The sequence below is a fragment of the Hoplias malabaricus genome, chromosome 9, assembly GCF_029633855.1.
Source record: "Hoplias malabaricus isolate fHopMal1 chromosome 9, fHopMal1.hap1, whole genome shotgun sequence".
NCBI lineage: Eukaryota > Metazoa > Chordata > Actinopteri > Characiformes > Erythrinidae > Hoplias > Hoplias malabaricus.
This window is the reverse complement of record NC_089808.1, coordinates 10848397-10873978: the sequence shown is the minus strand read 5'-3', so window position 1 is coordinate 10873978 and position 25582 is coordinate 10848397. Positions and strand designations below refer to the sequence as shown.

At 39.2% G+C, this 25582-nt stretch overlaps 2 protein-coding genes across 2 annotated transcripts; one reads left to right on the top strand and one right to left on the bottom strand.

Annotated features, from left to right (window-relative positions):
* Positions 1 to 250: 250 nt before the first annotated feature.
* On the top strand, positions 251 to 5200 carry mnx1 (motor neuron and pancreas homeobox 1). Its single transcript, XM_066681282.1, has 3 exons — positions 251 to 569; positions 3692 to 3852; positions 4934 to 5200. Exons 1-3 carry the CDS (start codon positions 251 to 253, stop codon positions 5198 to 5200), a joined length of 747 nt encoding a protein of 248 aa, XP_066537379.1.
* Positions 5201 to 12791: 7591 nt separating this feature from the next.
* Positions 12792 to 25467, bottom strand: nom1 (nucleolar protein with MIF4G domain 1). Its single transcript, XM_066680955.1, has 12 exons — positions 24242 to 25467; positions 23703 to 23815; positions 21954 to 22091; positions 20509 to 20566; positions 19903 to 20229; positions 19156 to 19266; positions 18877 to 19047; positions 17857 to 17978; positions 17169 to 17301; positions 16229 to 16360; positions 15798 to 15907; positions 12792 to 14723 (listed from the first exon to the last, which is right to left on the bottom strand). Exons 1-12 carry the CDS (start codon positions 25244 to 25246, stop codon positions 14546 to 14548), a joined length of 2598 nt encoding a protein of 865 aa, XP_066537052.1. The 5' UTR covers positions 25247 to 25467; the 3' UTR covers positions 12792 to 14545.
* Positions 25468 to 25582: the final 115 nt, after the last annotated feature.

Below are 25582 nucleotides of genomic sequence, written 5' to 3'. Positions count from 1 at the left end.
TGATAGCCAAATTTTCACCTGCCCCCTCTACACACACACACGCACAGACACACACACACACACCTCCCAGTGGGTCCTCTCCACCAATCAGGGGCCACGCGGCTCAGACACAAACCTGAGCGCGAGCGGTGTATAGGGACAGAGCGGAGCGCGTTAGACACGCAGACATAGCACACCCTCTCTCACATATTCTCCCACAAAGCCTCTCTCTCTCTCTCTCTCTCTCTCTCTCTGTCAGTGTTTTTTTCCTATGGAGAAATCTAAAAGTTTTCGTATCGACGCGTTGCTTGCGCCGCGGGCTGAACCCGACACTGGGCCGCCGCCCGTGCGCTCTCATCCCGCCGCCGCTCTCGTACACGCTCCGCAGCCGCCACCGCCGGGGCTCGCGGGGTTCTGTTACCCTACGCTTGGGCAGATGGGACAGATGATGGGGCAGCAGCAGCACGCAGCAGCGCTCTATTACCCGCATGCTCACCACGCGGACGCACTGAAGCTGAGCGCGAGTTCCCTGCAGCTGGAACAGTGGCTGCGCATCAACAGCGCAAGCATCAAACTGGCGGAACTGCACTGTGAGTCTTCCATTCACGTTATATACACTCGTTATACTACAAACACAATCAGCGTTAAATAGAAAGCGACTGAGTCATACACTCGGTTTACTATACTTAAATATGCACAAATGTTACGTCTTTAAAGGTATACGTTTCAAATATACATCCGTATAAATATACACGGCTTTACTCGGTCAGTTTATCTCTAGTTCACTCGATATAAACATTTGTACGAATTTCAAATCCACGCTGTGAGATTAGTACAAATATTTCGTTTCACAGTCATATTTACAGTTCAAGTCTACCCTTGATTTTTATTAAGGCATTCAACATTTAAACGTATGTAGTCCACATTGAGTTTATTTATTAATAATTTTAAAATTTCGCAAAACTTCACCTGCAGTGTCAGGGTATTTTATTACTATTGTTATTATTATATATGGTGATATATGGTTATTTTTCAAGCGTCAACACGACCGTCATTTTGATTTATACTCTTTATCTCTCATTACAGAGTTATGTGCTATATATTCACAATAAAGTGAAATAGCATTCCCAAATGTATTCTACATTGTGAGATTTTATATAAATTCTATATTTATACTTTTGCTTGCAACTATTCTTCAGTAATTTTATATTTAATAAATACCGTGCTCTGCATCGTGGAGATGATTTGTAATTATTATTATTTTGTGCTTATTACAAAACGTCTTGCTATGAAGGTTTTACTGTAATGTTTTATTTAGTGTGTTATTTTTGTTTGATGTTATGAGCAATGAGTAACAATACCTGCGATGTTACTGTTGGTTTCTATTTAGTCATTTATATACTAAAGAATGTTAAGTGTATATTTTGTAATAAAGGCCTACTTTTGCAGTTTGTAATTACATTTTGCAGAAATTAATAGGCAGTTTTTTTGTGTTTTCTTATTTCATGATATATGTTGTATCAGAGAATATGCTGCATTAAAAATGTATGCAGTGAAACAAAAACAACATATATATGTGTGTATGTGTGTGCATATTATTTAAAATATAGTAAAATACAATACATTATGTTTTTCATTAATAGAGACAAAGACGGAGAATATTCCTCCCAGTATTTCACAAGCATCAAATAAAATTAAAAATTTAGAAAAACACTAAATGCCATAAGCGTGTTTGGGTCTAATTTCCGGTTTGAAAATAATCAGAACGCGGCTTGTTTTTTCAAAGGCTTAAGATCATATTTAAATGGCCGTTTACGTGTGTGCGTGTGAGATAGAGAGAGAGAGAGAGAGAGAGAGAGAGAGAGAGAGAGAGAGAGTTATATTTGGTTGAAACGCTGTTGATGTTTCTGACTACTGTGTTTTATCTCAGAATATTCTGAACCCAAAATGAATTTCCGTGCCAACTCTTCGTTAGAAGACAGAATAAGGAAGACGTAGATAGGACCCTAATGCTATAATAACCCAGCACATGTTGAACAGACACTAGAGAGGAAAGGTTTACTGTAAAAATAACACTTTCTCAGCCAGTCTGGAAGGAATGTTTAAGAGACAATGAATAATATATGCTAAAGGGACGATGTCAAAAAATATTTTCACAATGTCAAAAAAATATACATGTATTTTACCTTCCTGGCACTGGGCATTGTGACGTAAAGATCACGTGCAGCTGCAGTCCCATTTCATTCCATGGAATTGAAATTAACCTGTGGTGCACAACTGATTGTTTTTACACTCTGAAAGGCCGCGTAAAGGACAGTGTTCAATGTTAAGCGTCGGCTAGATGGGTGTACAAATCTGCCAACACTAGACTGTGGAAAGGAAAGGAACGATGTTCTCTGGAGCTGTGGAGATCCAGTCGCTTGTGAACGAGATAGATTTTTGTGTCTGTGATCCAGAACTAATCATTCATCATCAGTACCTGATCTCACTAATATCCTCATGGTTAAATAGCATCAAACTTGAAATAAATCTTTTAAAAATTAGTGTAATTCTTAAAAAAAAGCAACTGTAGCAAACTATTCCCTTACCTTTAATATCAGAATAAATACGGTTTGCCATAGTGTACCCTTATGAAATATTAAAGGAGAGATAGATGGGTTTCCACTGAAGATTTTGGAGACTGTTTCTCTGTGTCTGTTTTTCAGAGAGCAGTATAAATGGAAGGATAATGGAGAGGGAAAAGTGGAGGGAGAGTGTGAAGGCAGTGTGTTTGCTCTGGAACACATTGCCTCTCTGTTCCATACACACTAGGCGCTTTTCTGCTGAAGGTTTAAAAGCTTTCAGCATGTGGCACCCAGAGACACTCAGGAGTTCAAAAACACAACTGTACACACTTACTCATCAGCACAGCAGCATTACGATACATTACTAGAATAGACAAAATAAAATAAAACTTTCAGCCATTTGCTGCATCTTAACATTCAGTATAAACACGTCTTGAGATATTTTAATCGCTTCTTGACAGATCCACATCCTTTCAGACCTCTAGTGCTGACTTGTCCCCAGTGTAAGGATGGGCAGAGACATTCATAGAGACCTATCATAGATGAACTCTTTGAGTACTGTTTATGTTTAAGTGCTTGCTTTGGTGATCTACCAGGTCTTTCATGGTTGTTAGGACTCCCATTTTCTCCCTGTGACTGAATTTCCCTCCAATTATTTGGATTTCATGAAATCTCTGAGCACTGTTTATCTGGTCATTTTCTGTGCCCTACCAAGTCTTTTTAGGAGTCAAATTTGCTTATTCATTTGTAAGGTCCACCATTGAAAAAATCCAGTTGAATTTTAAAATACATTAAAACTTATGAACTCAATACTGGAGAATAAATTAGATGTGTGTTATATGAACTAAACATTGGAATATATTTAAAATATACTTCTTTTTCTATACTTTTTAAAAGTAATCATTTGAAAGATAACATCTTGCACCTAATGGTCATAATGACTGGCTTTCAAGTAAATAAAGGGTTTTCTTTTGTGCAGAATTGCAGAGTATATTTGTATGTGTTTGTATGTGTTTGTGTGTGTGTGTGTGTGTGTTTGTGTGTGGTATATCCATGAGGAGAAATGAAAGAGTAAAACAAAAAGAAACAAAAAACGTGCCATTTATAGGCTTCAGTCTAATCTTTTGTATTTATACTGTGTGTTGTAGCACAACCTCAGTCTAATCTGTTGGGGAAGTGTCGGCGCCCTCGCACAGCCTTCACTAGTCAGCAGCTGCTGGAGCTGGAGCATCAGTTTAAACTCAACAAGTACCTGTCCCGCCCTAAACGCTTTGAGGTGGCCACAGCACTCATGCTCACTGAGACACAGGTACAAACACACACACACACACATATATATATATATATATATATATATATATATATATATATATATGGCAAAAAAGATGCATTATGTACCAAAGGCATTCTGTTTGTCTTAGCAATAGACTCTTTATAGGTCAGTGGTCAGTGCATTCATTCTCTCAACAGGTGAAACACATGCAAAGGGACCATCAATGACCTCCTTAATAAAGCAAGAATATTAGCATATAAACATATTAATACATGTTCTCTGTTATGCTTATATTTCTCTGCAAATTATTGCCACATTTTATAGTGTAATTGTGCTTTGGTCAGGATTTGGGATGTAAGACATCTAGCAGCTGGGTAATTGAACTACATTGACACAAGCAGCCACTGGTGAAACTGACTGCACCTTTAAGTTTCCTTACTTCTTTGCTGTCAGCGTAAAACAGATATTACATTAATTCAGAGCTCATTCACAATTAAGTGCCTTGCCATTGGAAATAACAAATACTTCATTGTGATGCTCTGAAGATGCTCAGATGGTCTCTTCAATGTATACTTTTTACAGAAATAAGTGACATTAACTGATCCTTTTAAGCCAGTAATTCTAGTGGCTGTATTTGTAAATTTATGCATGCCATGTAGTTGCATGTTGCAGTGCTGCAGGCACATTAGTTAAGGCAAACTGTAGCGGCCAAGCAAATGAATCACAAAACCAAAGACTACATTGCATTTGAAATTTTTACCAGTTATAAAATATAATTTAAATAAAATTGCCTGGTGCCCCTAAAAGGAGAAATAACTTTCATACACTCTCAGGATTTCAGAACCCTATGGAATCAATAATATGATTTGAATCTAAAAATGTGTATATTTCATCGATGCTCACTTGACTCCACCCACAGGACTCTAGTGTCTAGCAACGACACTGCAGTGTTGAACTCTAGCAGCACTGCTGTGTCTGATACACTCGTACTATTTTACTTTCACTGTTATTTTAATTAATGGTATTTTCGTCGGAAGAACCTTTCTAAATCATTTTACATCAGCGAAAAAAACACGAGATCAAATTTGCTTTGTATTTTGTTGTTGTTTATATTAAGGTAAAGATCTGGTTCCAGAATAGGCGAATGAAGTGGAAGCGCAGTAAGAAAGCGAAAGAACAAGCGGCGCAGGAAGAGAAGCAGAAGAGCAGCAAAGCGGCGGAGGAGAGCAGTGGCGAGTCTGGGGGAGCAGCAGGGGGAACGGCGGAGAAAAGCAACAGAATCCGAGATTATAGAGACAGTGAGGCGGAGGAGGGAGACTCCTACATGTACAACTCCGATGAGTCTTCGACAGAGGATGAGCACGCTCCCAGTCCACAGCACTGAGAGAAAATCCCCGAAAGAGAGCCCCCAATCTGACCCAAAATGCATGATTTACACACAGCCACATACAGCACATCAGCGCTGCTCTCCGAAAACAACTGCCCGAGTCCGTTTCTAGCACTTGAAAATCTGTCAGTCATAACAAAAAACTTATCACAAAATTATGGCGTAGTTATTAATGTTAACACATAAATTGCTTAAATATTCTAATACTGATTTACTATGTTAGTTGTGAAAAAGGGTAGCAACTCATTATTATAGGATATTGCGTCATAATCATGAGATGCTACGTAATAATCGCGTAATTATCATTACGAATTATGAAAATTGATGATGAAAATTATTTTTGTTTATAGAGTACGCTCATTTTTATGACTGATTATTATTATTACGATTAATTATTATTATGACGAAAATGGCTTATTTTATTAAGTGACGGAAACGGTCTTCCGTAACTAATCACACATTCGCAGGCAGAGAAACCACTCCGGTGACAGCGCCCCTGATGTAAACTAAACGCTGCCGATAGGAGCAAAATTCACAATCGATTATTCGACCATGAACCTTTGCATTTAAAGAGCTTCCAGCTTCGTCCTGACGGACGGATACAGCGTTTTAGAATTTTTAAAATAAGAATTCCAAACCTCGTGATTTTCTTTGCATTTCATTGTTATTTCTGACCATATACATTTTCGGGAAACTCCCTGAAAATGTCGCTCTGGTTGTTATTGTATTATATGGCATTTATATGGATCATTTGGATCTCCTAGGCCAATATTCAACATAAATATATTTGGTGTGGACTATACCCACAGCTACCAAGCGACGTCCATGTGATGTTCGCCGATGTTCTACATTGGTCCACTGCATAACATCATATGCAACATAGATGACGTCTGTGCAGAAATTACATTAAGGGGGTATAGAGCAATGAGTGAAGAAAGACCAGACAACATCAGTTTGGGATTACTTACGCCTAAATAACTTCATATTTTAGTTTGCTGCATTTTCAAGAGACATCATTTTATCTAGAATGCACGTGTTCTGGTGGTATTCATGCAATTTGTCACAAATTACACTCTCAAATTGTTCTTAAAATCTAGTTGATGCGTTCAGTGAATTATAGAGCATTTACAGGAATCAATGCTTCTTCGCACTGCTGGTTTCCTGGGGACAATGCAAAAGAAGCTGGTTCTGGTTGTTAAAATCCATTCTGCTCATTCATTAAACCCCTAAAAATAATTTTCAGGAAAAGAGAAAACGAATCGAACTCACACTGGAAACAGAGCGTTTGTTGCAGCCAAAGTGGGTTTAGACCACCAGCCGTTAGTCACTGGAATTAATCCAAATTGATTACTTTGCTATCATACCAAACACAATGATAACAACCTGTGGAGTTATTACAAAGCATGTCGTAAAAATACACTCTCACACCTGGCAACAGAAATGAACTCATCGTTCACTTTATTCAGGAGGATGGAATGTCGTTCATAAAATGTTGCTCCTGTTGCCCTTGGTAACCACTCCATTTCCCAGCAAATTTCTGAAACTTAGTGTAGTGTTTAAAATGTACTCGTGTCCAAAATGTTTATGTGTGGAAATGTGTTTATTTTTCTATAATGTATTTATAAATAAAAAGGCTTTACAATTGCATGTAGGCTAATATGTTTAGCTTCATGAAAAAACCCTAATAAACGATTTCTTTTTTAAGGATGAGTTTCATTGATTTATTTTCTGTTTGTAAGAGTAGATAAGTATGCAGAGAACATACATGATTTTTAACAGTTAGTCTTAATTGAATGAATGAAACATATATGTGCCAAAATCTTAGGCGTTTTTCTACTATACAAAATTTAGCCAACATACGTTTATGAAATTCTTAAGTACAATTAGCAAGAAATAACATTTGTGTTCTCTTTGTGAACGATATGTTCTACTTTCGCGTTTAATAATGCTTTTCAAATATTTTCACATCTGTAGCTAAACAGTAAATGATATTTCGCTCAGAAATATCACACAGATGGAGACAGAGAGCCCAGTGTGAATGAATAAATGAATGAATGCAGTCTTTTTCTCTTTTGACCTTCAGTCTGTGTTTGTTGACCCGCGCAGGGGTTCATGGGAATCGCTGTATTTGGAGCTCGCGCATCCGTGCAAATGTGAGCGCGAGCAAACGCGAGATGAGCGTACCGAGGCACAAACATTCTTTGCCACCGCAGCAAGGATTGCCCTAATAAAACATCAGAAAGACAAGAAACCAGCCTCAAAAACAGAGAAGACCTGCATGGAAATGGCAAGGGTTATAAAGAAATAAAGAAAAAACAAGATTACAAAAGTGTATGCAAAGCCTTTAGAAATTTGTGCTGAAGTAATATAACGTTATAAACAGAGTGTTAAAATAATCAAAGGGACAATCAAATAGTAAAAGGTAATTTAACTACCTATTTCATAGGATTTTATTCGCGGTTATTAATCTGTTTAAATGAGTGACATTATTTTTTTCTGTTTGTTCTTTCATTTTCAGATTAAACCAACCCGATATCGTGCCTAAAAGATTAATAAACGATTAAAATACAATACCTACTAAAACGTCACTGTACGTTGATGACACTTTGCTTGATCATAATATCTAGCTATCGCATGTTCACTAAGAAAGCCCCCGTCCACCGTTGGTGCTGTTTCACTGCACTAAAACTCTCCTGTTTACCCAAAAAAGAGCTACAAAAACAGCAGTATTATGTTAGTGATAAACAAAACATACTGCTCTTCTAACATTCTGGATGTTGCTGTTAAGACTTTAGTTTAAGTTTACCGTTAGGATTAGGTATAGGGAATGTTTCAAGAGTGCTTTTTCACGTTGAGTTGCCAGATATTTGCATCTCATTCATACACAATTTACGAATCCTGGGAGTGCTCTTTTCATAAAATATGTACTATTTCACCTTGGTACCATTCTAGTTTCAAATCTCTCTCTCTCTCTCTCTTTCTCTCTCTCTCTCTCTAACACACACACACACGCACCCACGCACACAAATTGATGGTCAACTATGAGGAGAAAGAACATGAGTAAGGAAGATGACTGGTGATGAAAATGAATGAGAATGATAATGAAGAAGGTTGGTAATGAGTATGAGGTGGAGAATGATGAGGTTGAGGATGATAGACAAGGAGGATGAGGCTGATGATGAGGATGATGGAGGCCTGAATATCTGCTCTAGCGAACCTTCCACTGGAGACGTATGTGAAAAGAAAATGATGAAGAAAGAGAAGTGATGTAGATGTAGAATGTGCTGCTGACATCTCTAATGGCCTGTAACAGAAAAAAGTCTCCTCCTTTATGAAGAATAAAGCTGGGGGTGTGGCAGCTCTTTCACATCTATTAGAGACCATTTAAATATCATCATCCTCCTCTTCCTCCAGCAGTGGGCAGCTCTCCAGCCCTTCTGGACACTTTTAAAGCTAATGCTTTAAAAGTCATTTTGATAATGAAGTCTGCAGCATTTCCAAGAGTCCTGTAGAAGGATACTAGGCCCCTTTTTCATCACATGTTGTTATAGATACCAACTCAAATCAATCACCAACTTAATTGATTAAACATTTGGGCTATTTACAAAACATTTTAGTGCTATAATAAAAGTGGGTTAAAGTGATAGCTTGCCAAAAAACCCAATACAAATTTATAACAGTCTTGAGCTAACTCCAATATTTGGTTTTCCTCTTTGCTTCTCTGTGTTCTCCCCATGTCTGCATGGGTTTCCTCCCACGGTCCAAAAACACTGTTGGTAGGTGGATTAGCAACTCAAAAGTGTACATATGTGTGAATGTGTGTTGCCCTGTGAAGGACAGGCGCCCCCTCCAGGGTGTGTTCCTGCCTTACTCCCAGTGATTCCAGGCAGGCTCCGGACCCACAGTGACCCTGAACTGGATAAGCAGTTACAGACAATGAATGAATGAATAAATACACAGAAGTACTAAAAAGCTGTTTGATCCTGCTGCTTTTACATACTATTGATATACAGGCAGCCATCTTGGATTCTGAACTCAGGGTTGGTGAGGGAGTCGCTACCAGATTTGGGCTGCACATGTGCAGAACACCATGCTTGTATACTCTTTGCTGATAGCTCTGACACTCTGATAATTTCTTCTTCGAGGGTAACTGTAAATAGATACTTCTCTTTTTCGTTAAAACGGCATGTGTGTCCCACATTGTTATTCTGCAAGTTTTGTAGAATACCTCATATATTTATACGGATATATTCAGCTGTAAATAAACACACTGTGCATGTGCTCCAGTTGTTTAAAACTGCAAAAAACTGTGATGAAAGGCCCTCTGTCCAAGAAAAAAATATCTCAATTGGGAGATAAATAAAGAAACTTTGACTTTGACTTAAAAGGGTAACTCAAGTTTATGTGTGTTTAAAGTTACTCACTCTTGAATATAAAGGACCTCTCTGCTTTTGAAAACAGTCTCTTTGCCACTACAAGCTACATGCGTGAATTTGGCAGGTCGTGAAAACTGGGAAGCCACAGATGGTCTTCTGACGTTCCAAGTAGTAAATCACACTTGTGGGGTTGTTCAAGTAAAAATATTCTAATTGGAACTCTGGCATCCAAGTTTAAACAGAACACAGCACCATTAACGGCAGTTTATATCCAACCCATTAGCATCATGCTAATAATTAATTAATTAATTCATTCATTATCTGTAACCGCTTATCCAATTCAGGGTCGCGGTGGGTCCAGAACCTACCTGGAATCATTGGGCGCAAGGCATGCTAATAATTTACAACAATAATTACAATTATTGGACAGAAATACAAGCTAAGAACAAAACAAACCTGGGATCCAGAAATTCAACTGTACTTAATGTATGTAGGAAATAAATAACAAAATGATGTGTTGAAAATTCAGAAATACAGATGCTCATGTGTTTCCATGATTTGTTAGCTTAGCTTTGTAACTCCAGTTTCAGAACTAAAGAAGCAAATTTCAAACACCAAACGTGTCTTGGTTAATTGACTGCATTTCTGTTAAAGAAAGCTTCGGGACGTTGACTGAATTACAAGTTTAAGCTCTGCAACACTGAGAATCACTGGAATTACCGTAGATGATATATTCATGGCTCCTACAGCAGTAAGACAAAGGTTTGAACATAAAACACACAGACACAATTTCACTCACATTAGACGCTGACCAGACACTGAACTTTCCGTAACCTCATCCTTATCTACACCACAGAGAGCTCAGGACTGAAACAGGAGCTGTGTGAAGTGGCTTATCATTCATCAGTATTAGCTTATGATTACATACATCTTTTGATTGGCATGTACAGCCACACACATGCTGTTTACATTCTGATGAACCATGCTGTGCTACACACCAATATATGGAATGCTCAGACATGCTCTGTCTGTGTGATTAGGCTGCCATTTTGATTGTGTACAGAAATGAAAGCTATAAATAATGAATTTGTCCCCCATTTACTGCTGTAACAGCTTCTAAATCATTTTAAGGTGTTGATTTTAGCACAACAAAGGTTGTTTATTATTTACTTTTAGATTTAGATTAACGTAATGTGGATTTAGGCTTATTTATCCATTTCTGAAAATCACCTGCTCTTAGAAATGGAATAAAATCACTCTCCGTTCTCTCTAAAAGAGAACGTCCTGACCACTATCATGAGGTCTGAGTGGTTATCAGCTAAGAACCACATTTACTTCCTATTACAGGGTCAAAATGAGGTCAGCTGCCTAAGGTGCGACGCACTCACACACACTCTCTCTGGTCACCTGTGTGTATTTTAGTGGGCTAGTCTTCCATTACATGGTTGTGTTCACACATGGTGACAATGTTGTCTTTGTCAGAGAGTGGAAATGTGGCCCATCTGTGGATGCCCCTCGGCACCCCCTCCCTCTATGAAACTGTGAGAAAAACAAAGCCAGACTGATGTGTCATCCACCACCCTCTTTTGATCTGCTCACAGCGCTGACACATCTGATTAGACTTGATCAATTGAGCTGCAGCATATAAGCTACTCTATCGAAAAAAAGGGTGGACGTTAACATCTGCTTATTCAAACACTATCTGCAAGTTTTAGACTGACTTTGAATCTGACTTACAGCAAACAGGCCACAAGAAAAAAGGGTGGTCAAATTACTAATCCTCTGCCAGCCTAAATGAACAGCTCACTTGGATATATATAAAAGGTAAAATGCTCAGCCAGTTAGTGTTTACCTTCTATATTCACTTTAAACCACAATAGATGGTGGCTACTCCAACAAGACAATGTGAGATACCACACACGCTTCATTAAAAGAAACTCAGTGAGCATTTAAAAACTGCTGAGGTGTTGTGGGGCAGGGTTGGGAAATATCTGGGGGGTGGGGGGAGAGAGAGAGAGAGAGAGAGAGAGAGAGAGAGAGAGAGAGAGAGAGAAATTCAGAAAACAAAAATGAGACAAATGTAAACACTTAAAAAGTAATTCACAGCAATGTGTCAAAAGATTCATGTTACAAAATGGAAAAGAAGGAATAAGAATGAAAAGAAAGTCAGATATATGGAGAGGTGATTTGAGAGCACAGAGAAATACATATTCTTACAGAAAAGAGAAAATAAATAATACATACATAAATAAATAAAGAGACGAAAAAAGGAAACATTGGAACGTCAGTTTGGGGTGGACATAGAGAGAGAGAGAGAGAGAGAGAGAGAGAGAGAGAGAGAGAGAGAGAGAGAGGCTGGCTTAGGGGATATTTCCTCAGGTTGACCTTAGATGACCGCTGACCGCTCCGTGGCTTGCGCTGATGTCGGTAAGTGACAATGCCATTAAAGCTAATGTTGCTAACGTTACTAATGAATGGAGCTCGAGCCTCAAATGTCGCGGCTAGTTGACGCTATGCGCCGCGCGACAGTTTCACCCGAAACAACAGCGGAGAAACACAACCACAAACACAGCTTCGTTAATCCTCACGCAGTCGAGAAACACCGCTCCTCTTTACATCCTCAGTCTGACTGAGTCAGCGGCACATTACAAATGTGTGCTCGAGCCAGGCCTCAGGAGAGAGAGAGAGGCTAGACCACACACACCAACCAAGACAAGATGGAGAAAAAGTGTACATGTCTATTCAGTTCCCCGTCATCATTTAAACTCCTAAAACTCATGTCTGTTCATCATCACATAAGTTATTACCAATAACAAACTTCTCCAAATGCCAAGTAGAGTGGGATCAGTTAGTTTATAACGTCGACCATCATTTAAAATTGTTAAAGTCAATCATGGTCAAGCTTTAAAACACTGCACAATCAATGTTCCATTTAGAGCAAAATTAAGTCAATATAATCCACCCATGGATCAGGAATAAAGCAGTATCCTCATCTCAGTTCATGCTTTTCAAAGTTTGGAGGCCTCTTTGCTGATAATACCTACTGATAACTTGTTATTAATAAGCGTAATAAAGCAATTATTAAATTGGTGAATTAGCTTACCCTCAGCATGTTTACCTACCATGTTTATGAACACAGTGTTGACATCCTCTTTCAAATAAAAGCATTGAATTTTAAAAATAAACTTTGTTTTTTGTGCAAAAGTCATTTTACCCAGCTAACTAAAATGGGCCACATATAGAAATGAAGCGAGAAAGACAAGTTAATAGATCTGGATACACCACACTTAAAGCACCCTCCTCGTTGTCAATTTAATCAACTCTACAGGACCACTTTGAAGTTGCATAACAACAGAGTGCGCTCCATCTGTTGCTCTGCATACACACACACACACACACACATATATATATATATACATTTTTAGCTTTCTTTCACCCTGTTCATGAACCCCACAGAGCTGATATTATATATGGCTGGTAGATCATTCGGTGCTGCAGTGCCACTTATGTGGTGTTACACTGGGATGTGTGGATCAGACACAGCAGTGCTGCTGGAGGTTAAACCATACACATACACACATACAGGGGTTAGACAATGAAACCTGGTTTTAGACCACAATCATTTATTAGTATGGTGTAGGGCCTCCTTTTGCGGCCAATACAGCGTCAATTAGTCTTGGGAATGACATATACAAGTCCTGCACAGTGGTCAGAGGGATTTTAAGCCATTCTTCTTGCAGGATAGTGGCCAGGTCTCTACATGATGCTGGTGGAGGAAAACGTTTCCTGACTCGCTCCTCCAAAACACCTCAAAGTGGCTCAATAATATTTAGATCTGGTGACTGTGCAGGCCATGGGAGATGTTCAACTTCATTTTCATCAAATCAATCTTTCACCAGTCTTGCTGTGTGTATTGGTGCATTGTCGTCCTGATACACGGCACCGCCTTCAGAATACAATGTTTGAACCATTGGATGCACATGGTCTTACTGGTGCAATGTGCAATTAATGAAGATTGGCCACCAGGCTGCTCCAATTTAGCCACAAAACCTCCCACACTAAAATGACAGGTTTCAGTTTCATTGTCTAACCCCTGTATGTACGTACGTACACACACATGTGTTAAAAAAATGAATTGAATTTGTTACAGTTAAAAGGATTTCATCTGCAATTGCTGTTGGCCCAGTTTACCTTCATATTTTGTCATATCTCAAGTGGGAAGCTGCTGATGCTTTCACATAATTTGAAAACCAATTTAAAATTTTCCCCCCTTTTTCACCAAATAAACGTGTAAGAGACCCATGAAAGTCTTTTCCACACTGTTTGAATAATACAGTAAAATCTAAACAGTCTCCCCTATATTTTCTTTTGCATTTCCCATATATTCTATTGGCTACCTGAAAGATGTCTGTTTAGGTTTATGTGCCAGGTTTATTTTTAAGGAGGTATGTTTAATTATGTGAGCAAATGAACACTCTTCTGATCGTCCAGTAATATGCCCTTAACAACATAACAGTATTTGAACCTTTAAAAATTGTTAACGTACCATATCAAACTTCAATTTCCCAAATTATAGGTCATTTAAAACACTTCTGAACCCTCCAGAAATGAATTCTTCAGACACTTATTGCCACAGTGCCTGGTCACTAAGGCTTTCCCCAACTACTGCAAACAGGTCTATTTATTGTTTGTGTTCTAAAAACGTTCAGCATTGATATATTACAACAGGGGAAAAGGCACTATTAAGCAGAGGGTATGTCCTAGAAATCAGTGAAGTTTAACGTTGACTTCTTCATCCCTGAAAAATTCACAAGGTTCACTTGCCCAGAGATAGAGTGCCATCTGCTGGAAAACCGCAGTAAGAGGGTTCCATGCAGATCAAAGTTTGGGGGAGAAAAAAAAAACAAAAAAAACAAACAAAACCCACACAGCCACTGTTACACCTCCGCACATGTACACGTGTGTTCTACAGTTTCAGTTTGGCATCTCGTGCCTCCATGGCCTTGGTGGCAATCTCTGCTCTCTCGGTCAGCAATGTGGTCTGCTCAGCTGGTCCTTGGGCCTGAACACTCCGGAGCAGGAAGTGTCTGATGAAGAGCTTCACGCCTTCCCGCATCATTTGCAACTTCGGAATCCCTGAAATTCTAATGAGAAAACAGACTCAATCAGACTCAAACAGATTTCATGCTTTAAGAGAAGCCATTTCATAACACTTTAAAGCAACAGTACCCAGTCTATATTTTGCTTTTGTGTTGCCCCTGCAGTTGAAGAGTAAAATACACTTTTCTTCCAATTACAGGTCCGTGAAGAATCTGTATAAAACCGAAGCTGTAAATTTACGGTAAACACACTACCTTTTGTTCCTTTTAAAGAGTAAATCCACAAACAAAAATTTGTGAAAAGGTACACTTGGCCTTGGAAGGCGAAGTATTTCTTTAAAAAAAAAAAATCGATCACAGTATTAATTCTATCAACTTTACATATAAAAATCTTGGAGTAGATGTAGGTTCCCTTGTGGTTTTGAGCAGTACAAAGCCCCATACATTTCTGTGATTACATGCATGTAGTTAACTTCAGCTTCAAGTACAAGTCATGGCAAATGCAGCCTGATTACAGTTACCAGTCACGGGAAAGCAAATCATCGCTATCCAATTAAAAATATGTATATCCATTATTTCTGGACTTTTATTTTATTACATCATTTGAACACAGCAGCTGTCCCTCACACTGAATATTTCATAATGAATGTATCAAAAGAAATGCTCCAAAATGCTTCTAATTAATGTAAAGTTACTATTTTGGGAGATGCATGTTTTTCATTCATTTTTCATTTCATTTTTTTACAGTGACGAAAATGCACTCAAATCACTAATGACTGGGAGGCAAGCTTTGAATTTTTTCAAAGCCAGTGACACAAGGATTTTTAACTTTTTTTGGTGTTCGTTCTTTGTACAATGCCCAAAAAACTCAACTGTTTTTTGTAACGTGTGTGACCACTGCTGGAGTCAAAACTTGTTTGAGAAGAGTGGCCAGGGAGCAGTCAAAGACCATGTGACCAAAAACCAAAACACCCTTCCCACATCTTCTCAAGCATCTTTCACAATGAGTGGTTGCTGCACCCACATACAGGGTCTCCTGGGATTTTCATACAAACCAGGTTCTAAAGTTTACCCAGAAAATGAATACCTGGTGAGTGTATAGGGTCCTGAAGCACTCACCTCCCAAAAATCTGAACCAAGTCCTCAGGCTGGGTCTGCAGTAAGAGTTTAGTGAGGACCTGTCTCAAAAACTTCACCTTTGGCTTATCCAGCTCTCCAAACTCTATAGCCTGCAAAGAGGCAGATACAATTATGTATAGAAAGTACTGCACTGAACTCTTGATTTAAACATACAATAATGAATGAGCAGTTTTCAGTCCTGTAACAAGAACAAAAAATGAAATAAAACAAAACACCCACGCTGAAATACACTAAAACTTCATATATTCATAAACCCACAGCACGAGGCCACAGTGTTCTTTTGGTTTATTCATTTTAGGGATTAATATGAAATTTAAGTAGATAAATATATGACTTCTCCTGTGTAGAATAAATGAAATAAACTGGAATTAAAGGAATTTCATCCAAAACCACCACCACCAAAGACTCACCTTTAGAATGGAGAGTGAGAGGGAGTTTTTCTGTAAGAGCTGGGTCACCATCTGAACAAGGTTGTTGAAGGAGTTGCTGGCTAGAGATGCCAGTTCTTTAAACTTATCCCAAAGACAGAACTGGAATGTCATCTAGATGAGTGAAGAAGAAATTAATATTAATGGCCTGTCTTCAATCATCACATGAATTTCAGTTGATTGCAATAAACAAATGATACTAAAAATGACTACTGGGTGTGTATTAAATTGGTTATTGCACAAAATAATCAGAAGCTGCTTTAACAATAAAAAACTAAATGAATGGCACATAAAGGTGCATCTCAAATTGGAATATTATCAAAAATGTTAATTTATTTCAGTAATTCAATTCCTATATAGATTCATTACAAACAAACTGATCTATTTCATGCGTTTATTTATTTTAATGTAGATGATTATGGCTTAGAGCTAATGAGCATTTGTACATTTGTTAAGGTGTTTTGAAGATGCAATGAAGAGAAAATTGAAATATTACGAGAAAAGATCAATGAGAAATAAAAGGAAAAAAATTGAAAACAGCATATTAAACATTATCAATATGATTTACATGGGAAAAGAAATTGGCTATACAGGGGGTCCTCGAATTATGACGTTGATCCGTTCCTACGTCGCGTTGTAAACCGATTTTCGGTGTAAGTCGGAACATACGTACTGTACGTAAATAACATACTGTAAGCACTTATCTTTTCCTAACACCTATCCTAACACAGTAATTATCAAAAAACACCTCGGTCCCGAGCCGCGTACCCGTGTATTCTTCAGCCATGCACGTTACGATGTTTACGTCGCAAAACCACTTAAGTCAAAACAAGGCTTTATACAGTAAATGGGATATGTGTCGTAATCACAAAACATCGTAACTCGGGACTGACGTATCCTGAGGACCTCCTGTATTTTTTACCTGGAAACGCCGGTCATGGGCACAGAACTTCTCTGCTAAAACAGCATAAAAACCATTGAAGTTCTTTTCTTGCAGACAGCAATCCAGCAGCACATGAACTATATCCCTCTCCTGCTGACCTTTCAAGCCCAGTCTAGAAGACGAGAAAAGGGCAAGGGAAAGAGTGAGATCAAATGGTCTCAAAATTAATATAGCACTTTTTTTTTGTAAGTCAGATAGCACAATAATTCACAGTGGCATCTTGATAGTTAACAATGGAGTGTCAGTAGCAGAGAAATACCACTAGCAACAGGAAAAACTTACACTTCCTGTAGTAACTGTAATTACATTGCATTTAGGTGTTTTTCCCAGTTTCATCCCAACCGCCCCCATGTAAAAATCCTCCGATCCCAATAGGGCTTTGAAGGCCTAATGCACTTAAAGGCTGTGTCTTTAAGGGAGGTAAAGAACGTAAACATACAGTTAACTCTGATTGATGCTTACACAGTCATGCAAGGCTAATTTAGTCTTTTCCCACTCAAATCCAGCAGAAGAAAACTGCAGAAACAATAGTCTGAAAAGACAAAGGCCTACATAATTTCCTCTGCTACACTTCAAAACAAATATATCACAGAACATATGGATGATAGGGGCTTTAATCCTATCCACTACAGCATAACCCAGCTCCAGACATGAGAAACCCACAAACCTCAGCAGCTTCTCGAAGGCATCCAGATAGTCCTCGCTGGTCATGATGACACAGAAGATGTTCCTCCTGATATCAGTGTTCATCCGCTGCTTACGTGCCAGCTCTAGCACTTTGGCACTGAACTGAGAGGAGATTACATGTTAAAGCAACACTAGGCAGTATTTTTACCTTAAGATTGCAGCTTCAAAATCATGGTGATGTTTCAGTGACCTGTAATAGGGGGAATAGAGCTTCTACTGTTACTACTTTGGGCTCAGCACTGCAGAGACCGCTCTATGTAACTTTCACAGTAGGAAATCAGGCCTCGACTCTTTTCCAGGAGGACAGGACACTGTTGTAGAAATAAATAATACTCTGCAAATGTAGTTGGGAGTTCAAGGGCATAAATACCCATTCTTACATAGTGTACCTTTAAATCACAAAATCCAGAGGGGCACACATTGCTCAGACCCTGGTGCCTGATTATGAAAGTCAGGCCCTTAAATAAAAGAAGCCAATCAGTTCAATGGTAAAGGTAAAGAGGGTTTTTTGGAGATATGTGGAGATATATGATTGCACATTGCCATATGGTTGTTTCAAATGAAAAACATTTTCTGTCACATATCATATTTTTATCATATTTAAATATAGCTTGAAGTTTTGGGTTTGTAGACCTCCCCCTATGTAAGAGAGAAAGAAGCCTGGTCAAAATAGCCACCGACTGGACAGACTCATTTTGAAAAAGGTCACTCTGGTATAACAATAAATATCAGAGTAATATTTAGATTTTTTTTTTTTTTTAATATTTACTCAATTTTGTCACTAATTTATTCACTAATTTAACGCACTTGGAGGAGAGCACCAACTACTCTGTAGTTGTTGTTATGTCAGCTAACAGATACCAGCTCTAGCTAGCAATTGTGCTATCTTGGACGTTTATATTTTTGTAATAAAAAAAAAAAAAAAAAAAAAAAAGCATAAAGGTTTTTTCTACATTCAAACAGTATATCAAACTTGACACTGAAATGAATTGCTCCTCACCTGTTCCCCTTTAGCAGGCTGTGACGCCTTCCTATCACCATGGTCACCGATCATTGGTGCTCCGCTCCAGGATGAGCCAACGATCCACCATCGTCCGACTTGCTCGGCTTCCAGAAGATTCTCCAGAGACACTCTGAGCTTCACATCCGTCCCACTTGCACGGTGGTGGACCTTAAGAACAACAGGAAAGAGTTTTAAAGCCTGTGTGCTTATGCTAATACACAAATTTAAACACACCACATACATAAAAAAATGCACCCAGGTGCTTAGGGGTCTCACCAAAGTTCGCTGCAGCTTCCTGAGTCTCTCCACAGGCTCAGGGTCATAACCTGGAATCTTCCGCATGTCATTGTTCTTCAGCGCCAGCATGGTCTCCAACATAAACCGCACCTGAGACAGTAAATACCTTTTAAATTTCTACATCTGTGAGTCAAAAATTGTTACATAATAATGACACAAATTATTTTATTTTTAATTTTTAAAAACATCCTCAGAGACTTCTGAGTTTAGTTTCCTCACCATTTGCTAACTCTACAGTATGTCGACATGCTTGAAAATGTCTAACGTATTAATCAAGCCCAGTGTCTGTAAATGGGTTAAAAAACGGCCCTGTCCTGTATGCTAGGCTTTCTTTCTCTGTTTACAGGAGAGAAAAGGTATCTGGAAGTGTTTAGACAACAGAGAGAACTGTATATTTTTAAAAGCATGAACTGAGAAGAGAATACTGCTCTAATCTTACTCCATAAGTGGATAATATTGCTTTATTTTTTTGCAGTTTTGGATTACTTAAAGTGTAACTGATTCTAGGCAAGTTAAAATTCAGCCACAGCTGTTTTCCTCAAAGAAACTGTTCCACAAAAAAAAAAGCCAGAGCTTCTGAACATAAACAAAACAGAGAGCAGCAGTTCCCCAGAATCATAGATGCTGCCTTTAAAATGATTCCGGTGGTTTAAGGTGCACTCAATGACATATGCAAACATCCATGCATATCCTCAGGAATCACTACTCAGGAACTACTGCCTGTACCCTAGTCTGGTCACTGAATCTTTGTCCCTCAGTGCTGGCCTTGCGTTGGGCCTCGGTTATCAGCTCCTTCAGGGCCAAAGGATCATCCTTCCTCAGAGAGAAGCCCACATTCCTCAGCACCAGCAGCACCAGCTCCACATCCCTCGCTGAGAAAGAGGCCAGCAGCTTCTTCAGCAGGTCAAAGAGTAGCAAAGAGTGGAGCACTTGGAAGTTATAGAGGTGAGCAATCATCACGGCCAGATTGTCACACTCTTTACCCACATCACCAGTCTGTCCATACAGCTGGTCAAAACGCCGGACCACTGTCTCCAGGAAATGAGCACCGACCTGAGAGAGAAAAGTGTCAATACGTGAATCTAAAAATGATTTTAAAAAATGTTATATATATAATAACCCTCTTGATCTTCTGACAATAGACTGGAATTGATTAAACAGATTATGTGTACAGTGAAGGTGATAGACTGCATCAGTGGGGCTGTGCCCTGCCAGGGGGCACAACAAAGGCAAATGAATGATGGATTTCTGAGCACTGTGTGGGCAGGGGCTTGAAAATATTCTACAAAAGGGGGGGGCACTGCAGAAAGTATGGAAACAGCTGGGCTTTACCTCCAGTCCAACTGTATGATGCAGAACACTCAGTAACACCATATGCTCCATGAGCAGCCTACAAAAAGAAATGTAACATTAAGATTAATACATTTTTTAATTATATATAAAAACAGACACTGAAAAATCACCAGCAGAGACACTTCTCCACCTGGATGCCACTGAATTTAACTTCATTCTGAGAACTGTTCTCGTTTTAGAACAGATATAACGTCTGAAACAAAACTAGACAAAATATTGAAAAAAAAAAATGTAGGCTTTATGTTACCATTATTTTAACCTGTCACTCATTTAGCTACATCCACCTTACCTTGAATATCACCAAAATATTCATTTATTTCAGTAATTCGATTCAAAAAGTGAAACTCATTATACAGATGCATTACAAACTGAGTGATCCATTTCAATCATGTATTTCTTTTAATGTTAATAATAATAATGGCTTACAGCCAATGAAAACCCAACAGTTATCTCGGAAAAATAGAATAAGCAACACACAACACCTGAAAAGGTTTCCTAAGATTATAAAATGGCCTCTTAGTCTGGTTCAGTAGGCTACACGTCCAGAAGGCAGTCATTGCCACCCTCCTACTGTATCCAGCATATTAATGGAAAGTTGAGTGGAAGGAAAAGGTGTGGTACAAAAAGGTGCTCAAGCAACAGGGAAAAATCACAGCCTCAAAAGGAATGTCAAAAAAAAAAGGCCATTCAAAAATTTGGGGGAGATTCACAAGGAGTGGACTTCTGCTGGATACAGACGTATCCAGGACATGGGCCACAACTCAGAAAGTAAATGTTGCATTTCATTTAGAAATCCAGGTCCCAGATTCTGGAGGAAGAGTGGAGAGGCACACAATCCAAGCTGCTTGAGTCTAGTGTAATGTTTCCACAATCAGTGATGGTTTGGGGAGCCACGTCATCTGCTGGTGTTGGTCCACTGTGTTAGATCAAGTCCAAAGTCAGTGCAGCCATCCACCAGGAAATTATAGAGCACTACATGCTTCCCTCTGCTGACAAGCTTAATGGAGATGTGGATTTCATTTTCCAGCAGGACCTGGCACCTGTCCACACTGCCTAAAGTACAGATACCTGGTTTAATAACCACAGTATCACTGTGCTCAAATGGTCAGCACACTCCAGAGAAACTATAGGTTATTGTCAAGAGCAAGATGAGAGACACCAGACCCGAACAACGCAGAAGAGCTGAAGGCCACTCAAATAGATCACTCCGTTTGTAATGAATTTATATGAGTTCCACCCTTCGAATTATGAAAAAAATTAACATTCTGATGATATTCAAATATATTGAGATGTAGTTGTATATTAATTTTTTTCCTTAATGTGACACAAAAAGTGGGCACACAAATCTGAGCCATTTGAGCTTGTAATGTGACTGTGGCCTGAAACAGGACAAAAGTGTAATGCTGGGGTGAAATATACGTTACCGGTCCGGCATTAGAGTCGGTGTGACACAGGCAGCCAGCAGAAGCTCAGTCAGTGTGTCGTTCATGTCCTTCCTGCTACAGTTCATGTACATCTCCTCCATCTCTCCACAGATGGAGCTCATGTTTGGCTCACTCAACCTGCCAGTCAGAAACCACCATCAGAATCAGATGATCACCAATTGTTCACCAATGAAAACCAAAATTATCAGTGCTGGATAAATCGCCATGCACACCACCAGAGACTGACCTTGTAAATGGCTACGCTAATCAGACTGAATGTAAAGCCCTACACAGTATATTGTTGCTCTCTAATTAAAAACATGTTTCTACATTATTGTGGATTTTTAATTTTCTACATCATTTGAACACAGCAGCTGTCCTTCACATTGTGTAAATAATTCATGATGAACTGACCAATAGAAATGCTCCAAAATTACTCTGATTAAAATCTTTTTACATTCACTTCCATTGAAAGTTAAGAAGGTTTATTCCATCTTTGGGAGAAACATTGTTTTTATGCTGGTTGTTCCTAGTCAACTTTGAGCAAAATTGGGTGCACATATAATCCATAAAAGAAAGGTTATAAAGGGAAAACATATGGAGAGAGACAAGAAGATGTTAAAGCATCAAGGTGAACAATTCAAAGCAATATAAAACTGGAAAACTTTGAAAAATTTGAAAATAAAAAAAAATTATTGTGAAGAAAAAGACATGAACACAATGATGAGAAATGATGTAAGAAAGAAATCTGTGTGCTTAAGTACCAAGGGCTTCCCACTACACTTCATGCATTGCTATGGTTAAGCTGTGTAAACCTGAACATCTGTCTCCAACATAGACACCTTAAGTTTGCTGAATTCTAAACCAACCTTTGGACTTAAGCTTTATAATATATATATTTTGAAATAAATAAATACATTTACAAATAATTAAATTTACTGCGCCAATCCTTCACAGGGCAACACACATTCACTCACACCTACGGACACTTTTGAGTCGCCAATCCACTCACCAACGTGTGTTTTTGGACTGTGGGAGGAAACCGGAGCACCCGGAGGAAACCCACGCAGACACAGGGAGAACACACTAACTCCTCACAGATAGTCACCCGGAGGAAACCCACGCAGACACAGGGAGAACACACTAGCTCCTCACAGACAGTCACCCGGAGCGGGAATCAAACCCACAACCTCCAGGCCCCTGGAGCTGTGTGACTGGGACACTACCTGCTGCACCACTGTGCCGTCCTTTATAATAATTCAGCATTTTTTAATTATATTATTATTTATATTTCATTATTTATTGAGCAAATATGTTAATCGTATACTAACATGTAATAGTTCCATATTAAAAGGGCTGAACTTTACAATTTCCTTTATAAAGTGCGTTCATTAGTTTGCAATTAATAAAGGAACTAAACATAGTGTTAGACCAGTGTACAAACAATTTCAGGACTGAGCTAAACATGTAATCACATTTGGCACTTTGATTTATGTCATGTAAATAAGCAACTGGGCACATTACAGTACGAATCATGTTATTTCTATTGCGAATAACAGAATAAGTGAGTGTTTCAAGAGCTCTGTTAGTCCACAGTTTAAGATTCATGAATGTATTCACTAAAATGTATTTGAAATAAGCAAAAAATATATAAACTGAACTTCTCCAGCAGCTAATCCCTATGTAAAGAAATCAGAAGTAGAATTAACCATGAAAATCCATGTTCCAGTGTAGTATCTGCACTCTTACCGATTTAAGAGACCCTTTAGCTTTCGCTTCAGTCTCTCCAGCTCTGCTTTCCGCTTACTGTCTGCTGCTTCCCGGAGGTGAGGTGGGACATATTTACCCATCGTGACCGTGTTCTAAATGAAAGACAACAGTGTTATACTAAGATTTTATGTTTTCTTTGATGTGAGATCAACTAACACAGTATAACAGTATCTCGTTCTTGTAATCTGGGGCAAGTTGATGGGAAAAAAAGGCAGTAACAGAAAAACCAACGATGTAGCTGGGTCTAATTGAGTGGACAGAGAGTGTGTGCTGTGTTTGATCCACTCATACGAATGCAACACACACCGACACACCACCATCATGTCAGGGTCTTGCCCATAGATGAATAGAGTGGTGGTAAAATAATAATAATTCAGAGCAACAAATGGACCACAGTCTGTAACTGGAGAACTAAAGTGCCTCTGTTTGGTCAGTGAAGCTGGGAGAATGGGCAGTGATTTGTGTGTGTAAGGTTATTCAGGTTATTATTAGGTCTAGACTTACATATGATGACTTACCGGCTTTTCACTAATAGGAGACTTCTCCTCTGCGTCACATTTTACAATCTCATCTCCTTCATCCTCCTCATCATCTTCATGTTCCTCCTCTTTATCGTCCACATCTTCTTCCTCCTCCTCTTCATCGTCCACATCTTCCTCCTCCTCCTCATCTTCCTCAATCTTATCATCATCCTCATTATCATCATTATCTTCCTCCATTTCACTGTCCTCATCTTTGATTACTTCCTTGGACAAAGCACCATCACCCTGGCCTTTATCTGATCCATCATTATCATCATCTTCCTCCTCCTCCTCTTCCTCAGTGGTGTCACCAAGCTCCTTCAGTTTCTCGACCTCTCTCTCCATGCTCTCCTCTTCCTCCAGCAGAGCCTCAGACATTCCCGGTTCAAGGATGCCCAGAATGTAATCCAGCCCATCACTGATAAATGACTGAGGAAGAGTCTGCTTGTTCTTTCTCTTATTGAGTCCAAGCCGTTTCTCCAGCTTCTTGATCTCTCTATCTTCCTCCTCATTGGCCTCCATTAAAGCTCTCCTCCTGGCCATGCTAAGCTTGGGCTTCTTACTTTGGTGCTCTGACTCATCAAACCGAACTTTTCTTTTATGCTTACCCTCAAATTCCTCTGAATCATCTGTCCTTTCTTTGAGAGCACTTTTCTTAGACGGCTTGGAGAGTTTAGGCTCAGTCTGAGCTATTTTTGTAGCACGTTTCTTAGAGGGCTTAGGCAGTTCTGATCCAGTTTGAGCACCTTTCTTAGAGAGCCCAGGCTCGGCTCTGTCAGACTTCTCTGTGTTCCCGTGGAGCCTCAGTCTAGCTTTCTTCTCCCTCCTCTTCTCTCGGCGCTTGTCCTTGCGGCTTTTCTTCTTCATGAGGCCGCCCATCCGCAGGTACCTCTCCGCATCGTCAGGTCCCTCGTGGCTCTTCACAAAGTTGTTGACAGAGACCATGAACTTGTGCAGTTTGTCTTGGGGCTGCTTGCCTCTGAAGCGCGCTTTGGTCTTCATCTCTGCTCAACAGTCGATTTATCTCTGTTTACACTGTGTTTAATACATGCTATATTAATGTCTCCACGCGAATGTCCTCTCTGGTCACTGTATCATCTGAAATTTCACCGAGGCAGTGTCTGTAGACACGGTGGAAAGCTCCTTTAATAGAAGAAAAGCTTCAAACTGGGACCCACACACACGAATCATGTGCAGACAGTGAGTCGCCATTTTAGCTACATCTCACTCTGCGCTTCTACTCACAGCTGAATTAATAGACCGCCACCTGCTGTTTAGGGGCCATATCACAGTCCTGCGCGCGCAAATAGAAAGCTGTTTGTGATTGGGTGGCTGTGA

Bases quoted from the DNA above. Each gene is read 5' to 3' on its own strand.
- nom1 (XM_066680955.1), bottom strand. From the start codon at position 25,246: ATGAAGACCAAAGCGCGCTTCAGAGGCAAGCAGCCCCAAGACAAACTG. The intron at 22,092-23,702 runs GTAAGAGTGCAG...TCTGACTGGCAG, and splicing joins CTAAAGGGTCTCTTAAATCG to GTTGAGTGAGCCAAACATGA. The intron at 17,979-18,876 runs GTGAGGAGCAAT...ATCTCCTCTCAG, and splicing joins AGCCTGCTAAAGGGGAACAG to TTCAGTGCCAAAGTGCTAGA.
- mnx1 (XM_066681282.1), top strand. From the start codon at position 251: ATGGAGAAATCTAAAAGTTTTCGTATCGACGCGTTGCTTGCGCCGCGG. The intron at 570-3,691 runs GTGAGTCTTCCA...TGTGTGTTGTAG, and splicing joins CAAACTGGCGGAACTGCACT to CACAACCTCAGTCTAATCTG. The intron at 3,853-4,933 runs GTACAAACACAC...GTTTATATTAAG, and splicing joins TCATGCTCACTGAGACACAG to GTAAAGATCTGGTTCCAGAA.